Source organism: Ochotona curzoniae, unplaced genomic scaffold (assembly GCF_017591425.1).
Source record: "Ochotona curzoniae isolate NIBS_2020 unplaced genomic scaffold, NIBS_Ocur_1.0 scaffold_2476, whole genome shotgun sequence".
NCBI lineage: Eukaryota > Metazoa > Chordata > Mammalia > Lagomorpha > Ochotonidae > Ochotona > Ochotona curzoniae.
Genome location: NW_024467095.1, coordinates 17655832 through 17673535, shown reverse-complemented (window position 1 = coordinate 17673535; position 17704 = coordinate 17655832). Strand labels below are relative to the sequence as shown.

Sequence of the window (17704 nt, the reverse complement as noted above, 5' to 3'; positions counted from 1 at the left end):
AAAGCCCCAGATCTGTGTACTAACTACCACTGTCTTTCAGGCTAAACATGTACTTCCACTCAGGACGATCATCATTTTCAACTGAAGAAACTAAATCAGAGTTTACGGGTGCTCGATTCCCAGCACAGACTTATGCGCTGAATAACGGCAGCTCCTTCCGTTCTGTGAGTTCTATGGATCAAGGATTCTGTTTGTCACTGGAAGACAGGCAGCCTCAGGGGACATTTCTTACCCCTCCCCAGTTGAGCGTCCGAGCCAGGTCATTCCCAGTCCCCAGAGGAAGGACTCCCACAGGAGGCTGAGGACTCAGCTGCAGCTCATCCAGGATCGACAGGATCCAGCCCACCTACAGGCACATCAGGGGCCAGAGGAGAAAGAAGAAGACAAGTAAGAGGCACAGAAGACAACGGGAGAGGAAGAGGCCTGTGAGCACTTAGCACAACAGGACTAGTTTTCTCTAGAACACCCGTGTCTCCGTGGAGGAGATAAAGCAAGGCCGCTCACTGCATCAGGCAGTTCCCAAATGGCAAGTCTCTGCAAGGGAAGAGCATCAGTTTATGTATGCTCTGTCATGCAAGCAAAACGCTGGTTCCATTTCTCTACGTGAGCTGAACCACAGATGTCCTCTAAATCTTGGGAGAGGTGAAGATTTAGGGAGATAACATAACGGGGAAATGGAGGTTACTATAAGGACTCACAGGGGGACGGAACTTCAGTTCTGGCTCATATGGACTACAGAGCCTTGACTGAATTACTTAACTTCCTGGATCTTTATTTATATGATTTTCAAAATGAGTATATAATTTCCCTAACAGAATTATTTGCAATTCAATTAAAATGTATAGATGGCCTTAATGTGATGCATGGCTCATGGAAGCACTCCTTTAAGTGCTTATCCTGCATAACATCATCCTGGAAATAAGTAATGTATTTCCAAATATTCCTGCAGTCTCCGTAATGAAATATCATGATGGCCCGAAGCCTAGCCTACATCTAGGCAGGACATAGGCACTCATACAGTAGAATGACAAAATTTAATCTTTTCTAAGATAAATAATACTTCAGGCTAAGTCTTGTTACTGCTAAAAATAATTACCCCCATTTTGATCATAACAAAAAAGAAATATGTGTATCAATACAAAGGTACACTTAAAATACTGCTTCATATGGATACCTAAAAATTGGATAACTACAGGTTAGTAGAACTTTCTGTCTGATAGGGACACACATGTTACGTTGCAGTATGTAGCTCTGTTCCCAATGAAACAGCAAAATACATCCTGAAAATACGATACTAGATTTTCTACCTTTGCCTATACCTACAATGCCACGATACAATAAAAGTGATTTGTAAAAAATATATATATGGCTTTGTTTCCCCCACAGGACATTAACCAATTTTGTCTCAAGTTTAGAGAAAGTGTTTGTGTATGAACTCCCTAACTGCTCTTCTCTGCAATCTCCTAAATCAGCCTTACCCTCTTGTTAGGTTCCTCACTGGGCTCAGCGCAATAGCCTACTGGCTAAATCCTCGCCTTGCAGACACCCACACTGATTCGTGTCCTAGCTGCTCCACTTCCCATCCAGCTCCCTTCTTATGACCTAGGAAAGCAGTAGAAGGTGGCCCAAAGCCTTGGGACCCTGCACCCACGTGGGAGACCTAGAAGAAGCTCCTTTGGATCGGCTCAGCTCCGGCCATTTCAGCCACTTGGGAAGTGAACCAGAGGATAGAAGATCTTTCTTTCTGTCTTGCTTTCTCTCTGCAAAATCTGAATTTCCAATATAAATAAATAAATCTTTTTAAAAAGAGCTATGTAGGTTTTCAACATGCATTTGTTTTATAGTTGCATGAAAATCGTGTTTTTGAAAATAAAATTATAGAAGATTCATTGAACGTTACCACGCATAAAACACAGATCTAAGCAAAAAATAAGGACATAAATTAACTAGGCTAAGATAGATAAGGCAACTGGTTGATCTCAGGGAATTTATCAAAACAAAAACATTGATGTATAAATACAGTAATGTCACTTAGTCCTTCAGAAATACATTAGCCCAAGACCCCGAGTGAATAAATATCTTCTATAAAGTTTAATTTGCAAACCACAAAGATTAATAACAATATCCAATAATAAAACTTGAAGATTCCCTATGTATTTTTAGAACTCTTGGTAATTTTCATTTTTCTTTTACTGTTAAGGGAAATTGAGATTGGAAGGTCAAGTGACCTCATTAACAGGACATTGTTTATGTAGTATGCCTGGCATTCCAAAAGACATCTCCCTAAGAGTGAAGCTGTCAACTACTATGATGCAGTGAACCTTGAAATAAAGACTACGCTCGGATCTGGAGAAGGCCTGACCGCCCCTGAGCCAGGGACATGAGCTAGAGAACCCTTAGGAACTGCTTAGTCAAATACAGCTCACGTCTGCCTTCATTAACTGAGATCCAGAGGACTGTGTCATTGTCTTCGGATGAACTAACAGGATATCATAGAGTCAGGGTCATCCCAGTTCTTCTGACTTGCACGGAAAGTCTTTGCTCCTCCACAATAATAACTGCCAAGGTTGTAAAACTGACTTGTTCACCAATAAATCCCAAATTCTTTGACTTCTAAACAGGAACACCACAATGTTCACCACAATGCAGTCCACTAAAAATTCAGATCTCTAAAGTCTCCCAAACTAGGCAACAAATCTTCGGATATTTGCGTGCCTTTAGCTCTTGTTTTACAGCTGTGACGAAGCTGAAGATAACACACCAAAAGGCCAGATGCTAAATTACTTTTGACGTCCCTGCACTGCTGAGAGCACAAGCTAAACACAAGGTAGCTCGAATCGACTGCAAGAAGGGAGCTTAAAGGTCAGTGAAATGGACATAGAAACGGAGAACAGTCAAGACCACGGATCAATGACTGCAGACGAAACAGCTCCCAGAACCTCCAGACCTGCAGTTATTCAGCAGAATTCAATAGCAGTCCAATTCACCATCCCATACACAGAAGGAAACAGGATTCCTCTTTACAACGTACCTGAGAGATGATCCTGTCATCTCCTGTGTTGATTCTGACAAGTCAATCCACTTACTTGAAGACAGACTTAAATTAGAAATTTTCTTTGTGGGGCTGGTATGGTAGACTAGCAAGCTAGTCCTCCACCTGCTACTGCCAGCATCCCATGAGGGTTTCAGTTCTTACCTTGGCTGCTCCACTTCTAATCCAGCTTTCTGCTTATGGCCTGGGAAAGCAGTGGAGGAATGCCTAAGTCCTTGGGCCCCAGAACCAATGTGGAAGGATCAGGAAGAAGCTCCTGGCTCCCAGCATCCTATCAGCTCAGCTCTAGTCACTGCAGTCATGTGGGAAATGAACTAGTAGATGAAAGACCTCTCTATATCTCCTTCTCTCTGTAAAATCTTCCTTTCAAATAAAAAGAATCTTTTTAAAAAGCTTTTTCTTGCATGTGGCTGAAATATGTGTCTCTTGTGTTGGTTGGATGATGCTGTGAATTATACTCTATTCATTGGTTTGCATCTCACCCCCGTCCAACACACACACACACACACACACACTACTCTCAGTGGCCAGGGATGGGTCAGGAACTCGGTCCGCATCTCCCAAGTCATCGGAGCTCAACGACTTAAGCCATCTCTGATGACTGAGGGTTACAATAGCAGGATGCTGGAGTTCAGAATGGGGATGGGACTCAAACCGAAGTGCTCTGATTTGGGATCTAAAACTCCTAAGAGTTTCTTTTTTTTTTTTTTAACGTACTATGCCAGATATCCACCCCTGTAGGTACACTTTCAACTTCCATTCTATTCTAGACTCAGCAATGATGGGAGTGGAGGAATATATGTCTCCATAGGCTAAAAACAAATTCATCAAATAGTTAAAGATCAGGATCAGAGCATCTCCTGGCATTTAAAGGAGCAGAGGCATAGAGTTTGGCATCTATCTGACATGGGGTCATAGAATACGGTTTCTTCTGGCAGAGGCTGCATAGGACAACAGAGGCAAGGTGGACTATGAAAATGATGATCAAGGCTCATGAAAAGGTGAGACCTGCTATGGTTGCAAGAATAGCAGAAAGCATCAGTCTGGGAAAAGCTTTTCCAACTTCCCATGAACTGACAAACTCCCATGAGTTGACTGATCCATCTGTGTGTCTTACCCAGGTCTGAATGTCCAAGAAGCCATTTAAAACTGCTAGTCAGAGCATTTAAAAGATCCACAGAGAGAGAAGTGCAAAGAAACAAACAACAAACTCTCACGGTGACCTTACAAAGAAACATTCCAAATGAAATGAGGAATGCTAACACTAAAATGATGCTAAAACTAGGGGATTAATTTATTGCCCAACAAATGCAAGCAATTTCTACATGGCTTGGAAATGAGTAACTTCCAAGATTTGATGCTGTGCCTTCTAATGGTCCTCAGATCTGGACACGTGGCCTCCGTCAGAGCCCCCCGGGCTGTGTCCCACTGATCTTCTCAAGGCCGGCAGCATTTCTCCTGAAACCCTGTGCTAAGTAAGGTTCCATGAAGCAACGATCCCGCCAGCCCTTTGGATCCTTCTCCTCTTGTCTCAATCAGACTCGGCCTACCTGGAACGGAAAAAGCACAACTGATTTGAATTTTAAAACATTTCCTTTATCATCAATTGCTTTGCTTTATAAATGGATTAAAAAATCCTGTCTCCTTTTCCAGCAATCAATTGAAGATTTAATTTTCACTTGAAATCAGATAGATGGTTCTAGATTTCTTCCACTGAATGAAAAACCATTGAATGCTCCTGCTTTTCCCAACACAGGTTTTTGTTGTTGCTGTTTTTCTGATTTCAAAAAAATCTCTCAAAAACAACCAATGTTAGGCTAGAAATTCTGTGGTTTGGGCGGGTGGGCCTGCAGCTTTCCTTCACGCAGCCCTTGACTAGTTGTTCTTCCAAACAGTAACATCCTTACTACTACTCATCCTCCAGCCTTCTCAGAAGACCACAAGATGCAAGCTAGGTAGCAGGGGTGGACTGAGCCCGCCTGCTGCACCTGCTGAGTCACTCAAGTAAGGCCCTTCATCTCCTGAAGCCTCCCCCTCATTTGTAAAGCAGGAATAGTAATAAGAACACTTGCTTTTCAGGGTTATTTTGTAAGTCCCATGGTATGAGGACCTTGTTCAGCATGTACCTGACACACATGACATGCTTCAATAGCATTCCGCGTTGTGATTTCACCACTTATTCCTCTTTCTCTCTCTTATCCACCTTAAGAAAAGTCAAGTCCCAAGTTTGCAAATCAGTTACACTTTTGGATGCCATGAAGTCAAGGAGCTTCTCTAGGAACAGGCTCTATGGCATAAAGGGTAAAGCCACCGCCTGCAGTGCTAGCATCCCATATGAGCACCGGTTCAAATCCTGGCTACTCTACTTCGGATCCAGCTCCCTGCTAATGCACCCGGGAAAGCAGCAGAGTACAGCCCAGTGATCTGGGTCCCTGAATCCACACGAGAGACCTAGAGGAAGCTCTTGGTTCCTGGCCTTGTACCAAACCAGCTCTAGTCAATGTGGTCCTTCAGTGAGTGAACCAGTGACTGGTCCGTCTCTCATTCCCTTTGTCTGTGTGTCTGTTCCTCTCTAGCTATGTAACCCTGCCTTTCAACAAATAAATCAATCTTTCTTTTTAGGCTGCAATGAACAGTAAAAGTCAAACCACCCTGGAGAAAAAAAGGGGACTACCAAAAGCCAGGACACAAATACATCTACAGTAGCAGGAAAAGATCTTGGGTCATAATTCATGTCCTTGCCTCGACAGGCACACAACTCCATGAGCACTGGTTAAAGACCTGAAGCTGCAACTGGATGATCTCCCCTCGCAGTAATTGTCAACATGTTGTTGCTTGAGTGCAGACTGAAAGCCTGCAGGTTGTTCAACGGGGGTCTGTGCTTGCTGGGGTTTCGTTGTGCCCTAACTCATACCCACAAGCTCTCCCAACACCCTGCTACTTTACACCGTGCAATGAATTGCAACACGATTTGTTTTCCACCAAAGCTGCTAAGAATATCATCAACTGAGAGCCACCCCATTTTCTAGCTTGCAGGGTCCTTTCCTTCCTTCATCAGGAAGGACAGGAAAAACAGATTTGGCATACCAGGCCCTGCGCCTTGTTCCTGAGCAGGCAAGCACCACAGCTGCTGGCCAATGCTGCCACCAGCTGTCTGTTTCTTGCTTTGGCTGTCACTGTTCCCCAAGTACATGCCGAGCAATGTTTTCATTCTGCAGTGTACTAACATTAGAGGTTCCCAAGGGGTGGAGATGGCAGCGTGCCGACACTGTCTTCTCACCGAGCAGACACACACTCACTGCCTTGCAGTACCTGCACTAGAAAGAGGAGGACCATCCGCTGGAAGAGAGGAAGGGAAAAACAAGGGCAAGACTGACAAACAAAGAAGGAAAATGAAGACCCAGAAATGGAGTGTGGAGCGGCACTTTGGAATGCATTTGTAATCAGTTTTACTTTGGAGGTTCTGTGTTTGCATTGGATAGAGAAGAGTCCCAGTGAGGGAGAGAACTGACCACAGGATCTAAGAGTGGTTCTTTCTTGTTTGTAAACACGAAGGTTTGAGAATATCCTTGAATTAGCAAAGTTGTATGGCAGCCTAAAGATTAAAGATGAGGAGGGTGGGAGGATGGGAGCTGTGTGACACAGCAAGTAAAGCCGCCACCTGCGATGCCATCATCTCCTCTCAGAGCTGATTTGAATCCTGACTGTTCCACTTTTCCAGCTCCCTGCTAATGCATCAGAGAAGGCACGAGAGGATGGCCCAACTGCCTGGGACCTTGCACCTATGGCAGAGGTCTGGAAGGAGCTTCAGTGCCGTCCAACCTGGTCCAGCCCTGACCCTCAGAGCCAGTGGGAAAGTGAATCAGTGGCTCTAGATCTCTGTCTTTTTTATAGAATGGATTCTCAAATGATAACATTTTGGAAAATAATAAATAAACTATAAAATATATTTCACTTGAACATTTTTACTTTCTTTTATAACCACGGATTTATTTATTTGAAACGTAGGGTTACAGGGAAATAGAGATGGATCTTTCATTTGCTGGTTCCCTGCTCAACAGCCTCGATGGCTACATCTTTGCCTGTTGGTGGCTGGGAGTCAGGAGCTTATTCTGTTTTTTTTTTTTTTCTTTTACGTGGGTGCCCATGTCCCAAACACTTGGGCCACCCTCTTTCCCAGGCACATTAGCCAGGAACTGGATTGAAACAAGAGCAACTAGAACTTGAACCAGCACCCACATAGGATGCTGACGTGATGGAGGTGGCTTCTTGGTGCCTGCCGGTCCTTACCTTCCCTTTCCAAAGTGCTTCTTCAAAGTTTAAAAACACAAACATGGCTTGTATTACCATTCTCTTGAAGAGCAATGGTCTTCATTACTGTAACAGCATAACTTTTAAAAACCCTTACAGATTTACACGTCTCCCTCCCTTGGTTGAATTATAAAGTCTCAAAGAGGTTAAGGAAACAACCAGCAGTCACAAAAACAGTGACAGATAAACATCTTCCACTCCACCTCCAAAAAAGTTACTCTGCAACAGATCACTCTGCCTCCTTGTACATTTTATTGATACAAGTATCCAAAGTGAAATCCAAAGAACTTTTCTCAGCATAATGCAAAATTTCTATATGTTAAAAAATACTTCAAAAAGCATTTAACAAAAAAAATTAATGATTGAGTTAGCACATCCACCATCAAAAATAGTTTCATTTCTGATTTCCCCCTTGAGACTTTTCACTAAACTAACAGCATTCTGACAGCGTCTACTGAGGTCGTTAAGCTCACTAAGGGCTGAAGACTTCCTGTCAAATACACACCTGACTCTCTTGAATCGTACTCCACTGCCCAAAGCCAGCATTTTCCTCCCATGAATAAATCAGGGTGCTTAGAGAAACTCTGCTTCTGTCCAAAATTAAGAGCTTCACATTCATCCGCTGCTATGTTTTTTACAAAGCACTGGATTATAGCATAGCAAAGTATAACCAGGTTTACAGAATATACAGGGTAAGCCAACTTTTCATTCCGAATGACAGACAAAAAATAAACAGTTCAGAAGTTAGCCCCAAGTCCCTTGTCCACGGACTACCTTTATTTTTGGGGGATGTATCTTGCCATCATTTCTGGGACTCTCAGTGTAAAGAACGGGTGCATCTGAGAGTCACATGGAAGATGTCTCAATAGCACAAAACCTAGAAGAGTATTTGCTACAAAGACCTGCTGCCTAGACAAAAGAAAGAAAAGAGGCGGAAGGAGACAGGGAAGAACAGGTGCAGTGCACTATTCCATGGACATGAGGAGATCTGGGTGTCACAGCACTCAATGCAACGACGATACGCAGAATTCGTGGATTACTAGGTAGCAAATGTGGATTCGAGTAAAGACAGGAGCTGCGAAGTCAAGACGCCAGGCGTACCTCCTGTCTCTCACTGTTACAGAGAGTCAGAGGAGGAGAAAAGTGACAAGGATGCTGAAGTCATATCTGAAGATTTCTAAACTGAGCAAGATGATTGAAGTCAAGAGCCACCTTAGTACATATGCTAGGTATCTACCCCCCAGAAACTATTCTGGATGCAATGTGTTGATAAAGGAAGTTGGAAGCAGTACATAGTAATGCTGATGCTAAGAAAACGGTGCTCTTAAATACGGCACTGGGCAAGCAGTGTGCTTCTAACTAAAGAACATCGGAAGGGCCTCACACACATTTCTCTTTGACTTTCTTCTGCCTCTCACGCCAACCCCACATGAGCCATACCAACCAGAATTCCTCTCCTCCAGGGTGGTTCATAGAAACTAGAATGTCTTTTCTCCCAAAATGAGCTATAAGGCCTAGAAATATTTCACTAACCTTCCCCTGCTCTAACTAAGAATCCGTCACAAAGCAGTGTCATGACCTATCCCGTCTGACATGAACCACAAGACCCTCATTCCAGAAGATTCTCCCATCTCCCCAGGAGGGAAAAGCACTGCACAAGGAGGCAAGAAGAACCTGAACAACCCACCCAGGCTGGATTTTCTTCAGTCTATCACTCTTAGATTACACACTTTTCATATAATCGCATTTGTACACGTCCATTCAACTCCTCATCAAACACACAATTTACCCTGGCCCTTTGGGCTCTCACAAAGGCTCTTGGTTCAACTTGATTAAATAAGCATGTTATACTCTTCTTTGATGGGCCTCCCTTCTGCTATACAAGTGTCACTGTGACCCTTAGGACAGGGAGGAGACACAGCAGATTCTCTTTGCCTCTGCACAGCACATCTCTCACGCGCCATGAACACTGCAAACAGCTGAAACCTGTTATTGTGGGAGGAAAAATGCTATAACCAAACAAAAATAGGTTAAGGAAACTTAAGTATGTCTATTTTCTTTGCTATAAACTTTCAGAATAAAATATTTTAATTAGTGAGACCGAGGAAATAATCACTCATTGTATAATCCTGGGTCCTATGATATCCGATTCCAAAGCAAGAGGACGAATACCCTTGACAACACAATCTAAAGGTCATGATCTTCCATAACTTACTCTGTTAAGCATATCATATAAGTAGAAGCAAAATGGGGAAATAACACATAATAAGGATAAATATATCCAGGATATAAAATTTTAGCCCAACTTTTTTTCAAAAATGAATAAAATATGTTGTAAATTATTGTTGATGTTATGTTGTGGCTTTTCATTGGACGGGATGATACTCTGCCGGCTCTAATTTCAGAACAGGGATGGTCTCCCAAGGAAACTGTTGAATTTATTTGGACAACAAGATGCTGGACTCCATACATGGTGCATGCTTGTAATGAAGGAACCATGACTGGATTTGACCTGAACTACTACAACGATGTGGAGGAGTCAATCATGGGGGATGGCATGGGGTGGGGGAAGGGGAATCCCAGAGCCTATGAAACTGTGTTATAAAACGAAATCAAATAAATGAAAAAAAAAAAAAGACCAATTAACAATGTTTAAAGCAAACCAATGGTAGTCAATAGAAATTTTAGTGTCACTAGAAAAAAAAACGCAATAATTGAAATACATCATACATTTCTCCTTAATAATTGTGCCCAATTATTAAGGAAAAATTAAAATAGGCTCACTTGATTTTTAAAAGACTTTATCTATGCCATTCACTTGAATAATCTGATCTAAGCATTACCTTTGGAACAGAAAAGAGTATACTTTAAGGGATGAGTATACTTTAAACAGATTAAGTTTGTCTCCATTGAAAATAATAAAAAGATGCTTCCTGACCCCAAGGTGCCAAGATTCACATGAAACACCCATGCATTTGGGGGAACTGGAAAGACTGGGAATGAAGAAAGAATTGTCACCAAGAAAATAATCAGGACCTTTTAGCAAATAAACGAGAGAACTGGGTTTTCTTTCCAGGAACCTACCGTTCCATCCCCACCACAAGCCAGAATCCGAAGATTCGGTACTTTCCTATATAACTCAAGCCTGTAGAAGAAACAGAAGAAAATATAATCAAAATAACACATCCCTGCCAGGAGTGGAAAGAAGACAGCACAAAACAGGCAAGGGACATGTCCATTAGAGGAAATGCAGCACCACGAGGAACCCAGTATCATGAACCAGCGACTGGATCAGAGCAAGCCAGCAGGTACTGTTTAGACATGGTCAATACTGGGACGAGATTAAGGCTGGGCCTGGCACAGTAGCCTAGCGGGTAAAGTCCTGGCCTTGAACACGCCAAGGATCCATATGGGCGCCGGTTCTAATCCCAGCTGCTCCACTTTCCAACCAGCTTCCTGCTTGTGGTCTGGGAAAGCATTGGAAGACAGCCCAAAGCCTTGGGACCCTGCACCTGCGTGGGAGACCCAGAAGAGATTCCAGGCTCCTGGCTTTGGATTTGAGCAGCTCCAGCTGTTGTGGCCGCTTAAGGACACTTCTGTCAACAGACAGAAGATTTTTCTTTGTCTCTCTCCTCTCTGTATATCTGACTTTCCAATAAAAATAAAATAAACCTTTTTTCAAAAAGACATATGAGGGCTTTATGTACCATAATTTCTATTATTTTAAACCATACTGATGCTCATTTATTTATTTTTACCCCCTCCTTTCCTACCCCCATCTTCCTTCTCCTTATTCAAAAAGCATCATTAACTGGTCACCAACAGTCCTTCTGAGTGTTTGCTCACATTTTATTAGGTTTTCCTGAATCTACATGTTTCTCAAATCTCAACTTTCCACTCTTACTCCCAGGAAACACTCGGCAGCCAATGAGGAGGTTCCCCATATCCTTACTACCGCACCCACAGTTGCAGTCATTGCCACCGCTGCTTCTCCTTCCAGCCCCAAATGGAAAGATCCATGCTCTTGATTTCACATTTTCCTTGAGATTAAATGTTCTCTTTCCCGTTGGCTCTCAAGGAAATGGCATGAGATTGCTCAAGGGATGCTATTCTATTCTAACTGTACTCTAAAAAAAAAAAAATCATCTGTTTAAATCGTATCATGGGGAGTGCTACTGAAAATATTTCCTGTCCTATCACGAAATCCATATGATTATCTATGAAATGTTTACCAAGTTCTAATTAAACTGAAAAAATAGTTTCTAATTAAACTGAAAAAAGTTTCAGAAGTAAACGTTTCAGAGGATGCAAAATGGGGAAGCAGACCGATCTTAGCAAAATCAAATACAAGGAAAAAAAAAATCGGGTGTTATAGCAAACTCTAGTGGCAAGGAAATGCACAGAGTAGAAGAATTACAGAAATTACCACTTGTTAAAAACATACAATTTATCTATTTTTATACAAAAATACAAGTTCTCTGGATATCATCTGAGTTGGCACTTTTTTGCTTCTTAAAACTGTCACTTGTTAAGAAAGAACTGGTGTCTATCATTTTATGCTCATCAAATAACATCAGACTGCAGTGTAGATAAACCTAACACAGAATCAGGCAACAGCAGACGTGTGCCCACACTGTCTCACTCTGTAGGATCACCTCTATGTCGATTTCTGAAAAGCTCAGAAAAGGGACTCCATAGTTATACTCAATAACCAACTTCTGCATCTTTCAATGCACAATTCAAATGTTGCCAGCAAAGCAGGACCGCCTGCATGAACAGTCCTGTTCTCATTTATTTTCCAAAGCTGCACGTGCAGGCCTAATGACCACATCCTCTGTCAACCCACAGACCTACTGTGCGCAAGCAGCAGCCGCACACACACGAGCAGCGCCCCCCATGTACTCAGAGCTGACCAAGGAGAGGGTGAGTTAGCCAATCCTGAGCGAATAGCAGGCGACATCAGGTGACACTTTAAAGGGAGGAGAGCCCAGGGAGAAAGCAGATGGCGCTTCTCAAGGTGATCAGATAATGGAGTGGAGAAGGTTCCTCTCACTTGCCTGAAACACATACGGACCAGGGGAGTTTTTTCTGGACTTACGCATCTTTGGGTCCTTCCTGAGAAAGATCAAAGACCTGTCGTGGATTCAGGTACCACATGAACATCTGCAAGACTTTAGTTCCCTGTAAAGGAAAAAATAGGGAAAAAAAATTCGCAATATTAGCTATTCACATAAAGTTTTTGAAATTCTTTTATCTAAGATAATACCTGTTAAAAGTATTCACTCGGGGTTCTGGAGATATATATAGAGAAAATGACCAGGTTAGATGTTTGTCCGACCTATTAACTCTGGGAAAGTATCTTAATTTCCATATACTCAGCCACTTTTCCCCATAATATGGACACAGCAGTAACTAGATCACACACTTGTGGCAAGGAGTAAGGCAATTAATTCTATTTGAAGAACATAGCAGCAAGTGCTTCATAAGCAATATTTACTTGTTATTTTTCTAATTTCATAATTTATGAAAATTCATGAGGAAATTATTATCCAGCTTATCTAGTTTAATATTAATTTTTATATTTTGTATATATTATTATTTCTGTACAGTACGAAATATGAGCAGCATTAGCTAAGTGTGTTTTATTGAAATATTTTTTCCCAACAGAAGCAAAGGGCCCCAGTAATTGTATATATACTCTGAATAAAACATTATATATCAAAAACATATACAATATTACATACATACAACCTGGTATATACTAAATAAGACTTTACTAGCTAGATTACAATCTTTGAAACTTTTCAATTCCTATCAGTTTAAGCTACAAACTTCACCCGTGCGTTAATATTTTTGAAACTTTTTAAGTAACCATGACACCTATAGCACAATAATTATAGCATACACCAACTAGTTTGGGAGATCATTTCTTATTGTGGATTTTGCAAATAAGAAATGAAAGAAGCCTCTTCCTTATTTAGCAATGCCAACAAACTTTATAATTGAGCAGGATGTCCCACTTTATCAACTGTTCAAATATTTAATTAGTTGATTGATTTCTACTAGAACATCCTTCAATTTATAGACTAATACTCTATTGTTACAAGTCATCACAGTACGGGAGAAGTAACGTGAGGTGTGAGTCCCAACTAACGTGGACGCTCTATTGGGTAATCGTAAATACTTATAATCTTATAGAAATGTAGTGTATAAAATTAAAGAAACATTTACCTACAAGGGTTAATTAAATGAACCGGCAGTAGTTGTGCTCCTAGCACAGTGAGAGACACAAGGAGCCCTTTGTAAATGCTAGACCCTTTGTTTCTGCTCTCCGGGTTATCTATTCATTAAATTACACTTGGCAGTGTGAGGGCTTAAGAACAGTTTGCAATTACCACATCATTATGCCGTTTATTACAGAGGCCAATGTAGATCTTTTGTTCTACATATCATCCAAACCTGTAATTTACAAGTTCTGCCTTGTCATGTGCTTGCTATAATTTTAGGAACAACATTCGATACTTAATTTTACAACTAATGCTTCTGTTTCACAAAATGACATATTTTGCTTCCTATCAGATACAAACACAGACTTCGATACGTACTATTTACTAATACTAGACTACTTTCCTTCATCCTGATGCTAGGCCTTGCCGAGGAACGTTGCTCAGGATTATCTCAAATAATCTTTTATGTTTAACAAATAATACAAGGATCATTTTAAAGACCAACCAAGGGCCTGGGGAAATAGCCTAGTGGCTAACTTCTTGCCTTGCATCCGCCAGGATCCCTTCCGGGCACTGGTTCATATCCCAGCTGCTCCACTTCCCCTCCAGCTCCCTGCTTGTGGCCTGGGAAAGCAGAAGATGGCCCGAAGCCATGGGACCCTGCACCTGTGTGGGAGACCCGGAAGAAGCTCCTGCCTTTACAGTGGCTGAACTCTGGCCATGTGGCCACTTGGGGAGTGAACCAACCTGCAGGAAGATCTTTCTCTCCATTCTCTCCATCTCTCCTTCTCTATATATATGTATTTCCAATGGGAAAAAAAATTATATATATATAATTATATATATATCTTTAAAGACCAATCAATTTGTAAAACAGGAAAATTATTTTTTTTTCAGTTTTAGATCTTAGGGGCAGTATAAATCATTGTCGTGAGTTACTTCTTTATTTCCTGAACTATTAAAACATGTATGTCAATTTCTGCTTCCCCTGTTATGCACCAATGCTGGGTAATTAACACTTTTCAAGAAGAAAAAAAAAGCATTGAATGATTACTTTTCTCAAGTTACACGTTCTTTAAAAGATCTCCATGTCCACACGGCCTTAGATTGGCTCCTTTTTTTTCACTTGTGCTGAGTGGAGCACTTTGAAAGAATGAGTTTTAATAAGTCTGCTGGACTGTGTATCGCACCACTCGAGGCGACTCCATTTCCACTGCAGGTTAACCGGCAAGTGCAATCTACGCTGTTGGAAACGTGCGACGCTAAACTCCGGAGGGACGGCTACCCTGCCAGAGCCGCCGTTCAGGAATAATGCGATTCAGTCTCCGAAAAAATTAATCATCTCTTCAAAAGATGATATTCACGAACAATAAAAGGTAAGGATTTCTTACGGAGGCAGTTAAAAAAAATCAATCATTGAAGCAGGAGAAAAAATATCTGACTCATACATTCAAATACGTCGTGTTAATTTTGTTCTTCCTTATCGCATAAATTTCTTCGCAGCTTCCACAGAGGTGACTCATGAAATAAAACGGAATGATTTGAGACACGCTAATTTCCTGGTAATTTATTTTTCAATGGAAGGACGAAGCCTGTTCAGTCATTTACAAAAGTAGCGCTCACTAAGAAATCTCAAACTCTCCTATAATTATCACATGCTATATGCCAAGTGCCAAACGGCAACTGTTATGCAAGAATATAATTTTCTCTAAATGAATAAGTCACTTATACATCCATCATGACATGTGCCTGCTGGTATGCAAGGATACCTCATTGATATCCAAACTTGCTTAAATACCATGGTCTTGGGTATTCCCAGGGGATATGAAAACATGCCCAGATCCGAGTATTGGAGGAGAGGGATTATAACAAAACCCAATCTTCCAGAAAATACTAGATTCTTCTAGAGGAACACGAACATGATTTATTCATTCATATATTAAGTGACCAACACAAGTTAAAAACAAAAACAGATGCACGAGCAAGACAGAGGTGTTCCTGTTGTCAAAATGAAGCTCTAGGTATTACCCATACAGAGAAACACAAACAACAACGAGAGTTGTGGAGACAGAAACAGGCCAGCTCAAACAATGCATCCATCTCTTTAAGAACCCTCTAACTCCCACATGACTGAAACATACAGCTGTGTATCAGGTACCTTACTATAGAATAGACGTATTAACTAGATTATAGAGGAGGAAGAATTTAAGAGTTATTTCAAGGGTTCGGCACAGTGGCTAGAGCCCTCCCCTTGCATGTGCTGGAATCCCATATGGGCGCCAGTTTGTGTCCCAGTTGCTTCACTTCCCATCCAGCTCTCTGCTTGTGGCCTGGGAAAGCAGTCAAGGATGGCCCAAAGCCTTGGGACCCTGCATCCATGTGGGAGGTCCAAAAGAAGCTCCTGGCTCCTGGCTTCGGATCACCTCACCTCAGCTCTGTCTCATTGCAGCCACTTGGGGAGTGAGTCAGCAGATGGAAGATCTTTCTCTCTACAAACCTGACTTTCCAATAAAAAATAATAAACTTTTAAAAAAAGTTACTTCAAGTTGGCTTCACACAATCCCAAAGAAACAGTATTGATAAATATGAATGAGGCATCTACTCTGTGTCCATGCATGCACCAAGAAGCTCAGAATCTACTGGAAGAGCATCAATAGCACATACATTCATTAAAACATGGTGAGTGCTGTGACAGACATGCGTATGGAGAGGCAGGAGTGCCCAGAGTCACTAGGCTCAAATTCGGAGATGAGCTGACGTCCTCCTTACTTTGATAATCAGCCATGTCTGGAATGCGGAGTTAACCAGCCCTTCCTACGGGGAGGCGAGGAAGGGTGTTCAGGCCAAAGGACCGACAGGTAGGCAACAGGGAGACCCACGCATGAGACACGCATTTCCTTCGGCTGTATGAGCCACGAGGCAGGGAGCAGAGGCCGACACAAAGGCTGAAGGGAGCTGGAGACCCAGCCCTGCATGCTCGGGCACATGTACCTTATGTTACAAAGAAGAGCCTTCAACCGGGAGAGTCAGACTGACATTTGGATCCAGTACTGCTCTAGTTACAGAGAAATATTGGATGGTGCAAGACCCAGACCTATCAGAGCAGCTGGGTGGCTTGGTCTGGGTACCGGGGTACCCCACTCCCCCAACTACATTAAGACTTGAATAAAAGGGATTTCACACCCAGATCTATAATGTGGTTTTCTTTCGTTCTGTTGGGTGACAAGGTCTTGACACTGGGTCTTGACCTGTGTTCCTAGCTAATAACTGCCTCTCTGCCCTCTCCCAGCCCACTCCAAAACTCAACTTTTACCTAAACATACTGATTCCTGAATCATCCCCAGGATGAAAAGTGTCCAGCACCATAATAATAATAAGAAGAATAGCTTCTTCATGGAAGTTGTCTGTTCAAGTATTTAGAATTGTTTTCAGACTCAGTTGTTATATTTTAAAAGTCACTTACTCAGCCTATGTCCCCCTTCTGCACATCTTGCTGTGACTGGTCACTGGTTTGGGTGGGCAGACTTGACCCAGAGAGCAGGTGGGATGAACTCACTGACCACGAGCCTATCCATCAGTGGAGGGAGTCAGCTTCTGGAACCTTCCACTCTTGGGGCTGCCTTGTTAGAGTCAGGTCAGTGGTCAGCACCCTGCTCACCCCGCACAGTGGGAGATGAAGTCACAGGAGCACAGCAGGGAAAACAGACATGAAGGCAGCCAGGTGGTGTCCGGAGGTGGATTAAAGGTCCAGAAGACTGACAAAGGTACTGCCGGGTCAGGGACATCAAAGGGAAATTGTAAAGTTTGACGATACAGCAGACAAGGAAAGGACCCCATTTCTCTAATGCTTACAAGTCCCTACAGAGAGGGGGCGCTGTTGGGCAAACTTTACCTTATGACCTCTTATCTAAGTTGTTCCGGCTCTCTCTGATTCTAGCTCTCTTTCCCTGGACTAACAGCTCCCGCTCATAGCAGCCATGCTCCCCACCCCCGTGTCATCTCTGCCTCGAGAGCATCGAAACAACGGGACACAAATGTGGATCTAAAACAAGGGATCTGGAGCCATCCCTGTGACATAGCAGGCTAAGCTGCCGCCCACAATGCCAGAATCCCA

At 42.3% G+C, this 17704-nt stretch overlaps 1 protein-coding gene across 2 annotated transcripts in view; it reads right to left on the bottom strand.

The window, feature by feature from the left end:
• The window catches only part of DGKI (diacylglycerol kinase iota), a 368375-nt gene that overhangs the window by 143221 nt on the left and 207450 nt on the right, over positions 1 to 17704 (bottom strand). For both annotated transcript variants that reach the window (XM_041002016.1, XM_041002017.1), the window contains exons 11-13: positions 12462 to 12544; positions 10448 to 10508; positions 233 to 346 (exon numbers count right to left, since the gene is read on the bottom strand). In XM_041002016.1, coding sequence (XP_040857950.1) covers positions 233 to 346; positions 10448 to 10508; positions 12462 to 12544 — 258 coding nt within the window. The remainder of the gene's footprint in view (positions 1 to 232; positions 347 to 10447; positions 10509 to 12461; positions 12545 to 17704) is intronic.